Genomic DNA, 1,370 nt, shown 5'->3' with positions numbered 1-1,370 from the left:
TGGACATTTATAGGACATTAATACTTATTATAATACTTAAGAGTTCTAAATTATATTAAATAGCCTACATAACTGAAAGTAATCATGTATGCGTATTAAATTTTCATAAAATATATTTATAATGATATCTTAAAACGTCCTACAAATGTCCTGAACCGTCCTGGACATATTCAGGATGATCCTGAGGATGTCTTATGCTGTCTGGGGATACATCGATTAAGAAATTTTTCACGGAGCGGAGCGCGCGCTTGCAATTTCCATTCTCATTTTTCATTTCTTAAGTGAAATCGACAGATAGAAAATTGCGAATACCTTCGCGCCAAACACTCTAATGGCGAGATCGATGACGGCCAAGGCGGAACGCGAATGTTTCGCGTTAACGAGAAAGCATTCATTTCTCCGAATACGAGCTCGACGACCCCTCGCCAGCAGCGCCGAGAAATAATCATCCATGACCATCGCCGTGTCTTTCAGGGACGCTCGTCCCGTTAAACTAAACACGTCCTATAACAGTTACTCGATTAATCTCTCAACGGAGCTTTATCGCGTATCAAAAACATTATTTGCGAATATCCGCCAGCGATAAAATTTACGAATATTGCGATCGCACACGCGGTACTCGCGCCAATGTTTTAGCCTTAAAATATTAGCATATCCCATTTAAGGTAGAGAATGTCTTCCTATATACTCTGTAATGAACCAGACAGCTCTCGGCCAGACCGCCGCAGACGGGATAGTTGTGCACGACGACTTTCTCGCCCATCTGATAGCCTGTCCGCTCGTGTGCCAGTCTGCCCATTTCCAGAATCGTCCCCGACACCTCGAAACCGAGGACCGCGGTCGGCTCCGGGATGCTGCGGTGGTCGCCGCGCCACAGGAGCGCGTCACTTCCGGTCAGTCCGCAGAAGCGCACGTCCACGCGTACCTTTCGCGGATGGAAAAGAAAAGGGCGTGAGCGAATCCACGACCGTCACGGCGAATGGAGAAAGTGTTTATCGCGAATGAATTTTAGCTGGCGACACTTAATCTTCGCGCTGCTCGCGGCCGCGAATCGATTCCTAAGTGAAAGCGAAATTTTCACAAGACCGCGCGCCGAGTATTGTCGTAATAAATTCCGCGATTAGGTCGTGCGACATTATAGTATACTGCGACGTCATAGTTTACCGAGAGATCGGTATTTGCTTTGCCGAATACAGCTAATCCTGTATATACACCGACCAGATGTAGAAATTGCAATTCTACTTGTGGAGACTAGGAAGTAGCGGTGCACCAGCTGAAGCGAAAATAGCAAAGAGAGCCGCGAAATTACATAGTCTGAATTACATAGTTTGAAAAAATTCACACGCACAAGAAAGGTAATAACCATTTCT

General features: G+C 45.5%; 1 protein-coding gene across 1 annotated transcript in view; it reads right to left on the bottom strand.

Moving 5' to 3' along the window:
- LOC115244618 (quinone oxidoreductase-like protein 2 homolog) overlaps positions 1-480 on the bottom strand; it is a 5,581-nt gene extending 5,101 nt beyond the window's left edge. The window contains exon 1 of the mRNA XM_029822420.1: positions 313-480. Coding sequence (XP_029678280.1) covers positions 313-459 — 147 coding nt within the window. The 5' untranslated portion in view covers positions 460-480. The remainder of the gene's footprint in view (positions 1-312) is intronic.
- Positions 481-1,370: the final 890 nt, after the last annotated feature.

This window comes from Formica exsecta, unplaced genomic scaffold (assembly GCF_003651465.1).
Source record: "Formica exsecta isolate Colony F162 unplaced genomic scaffold, ASM365146v1 scaffold122, whole genome shotgun sequence".
Classification (NCBI taxonomy): domain Eukaryota; kingdom Metazoa; phylum Arthropoda; class Insecta; order Hymenoptera; family Formicidae; genus Formica; species Formica exsecta.
Note: the sequence above shows the minus strand (reverse complement) of the source record. Positions and strands in the feature narration are given on the sequence as shown.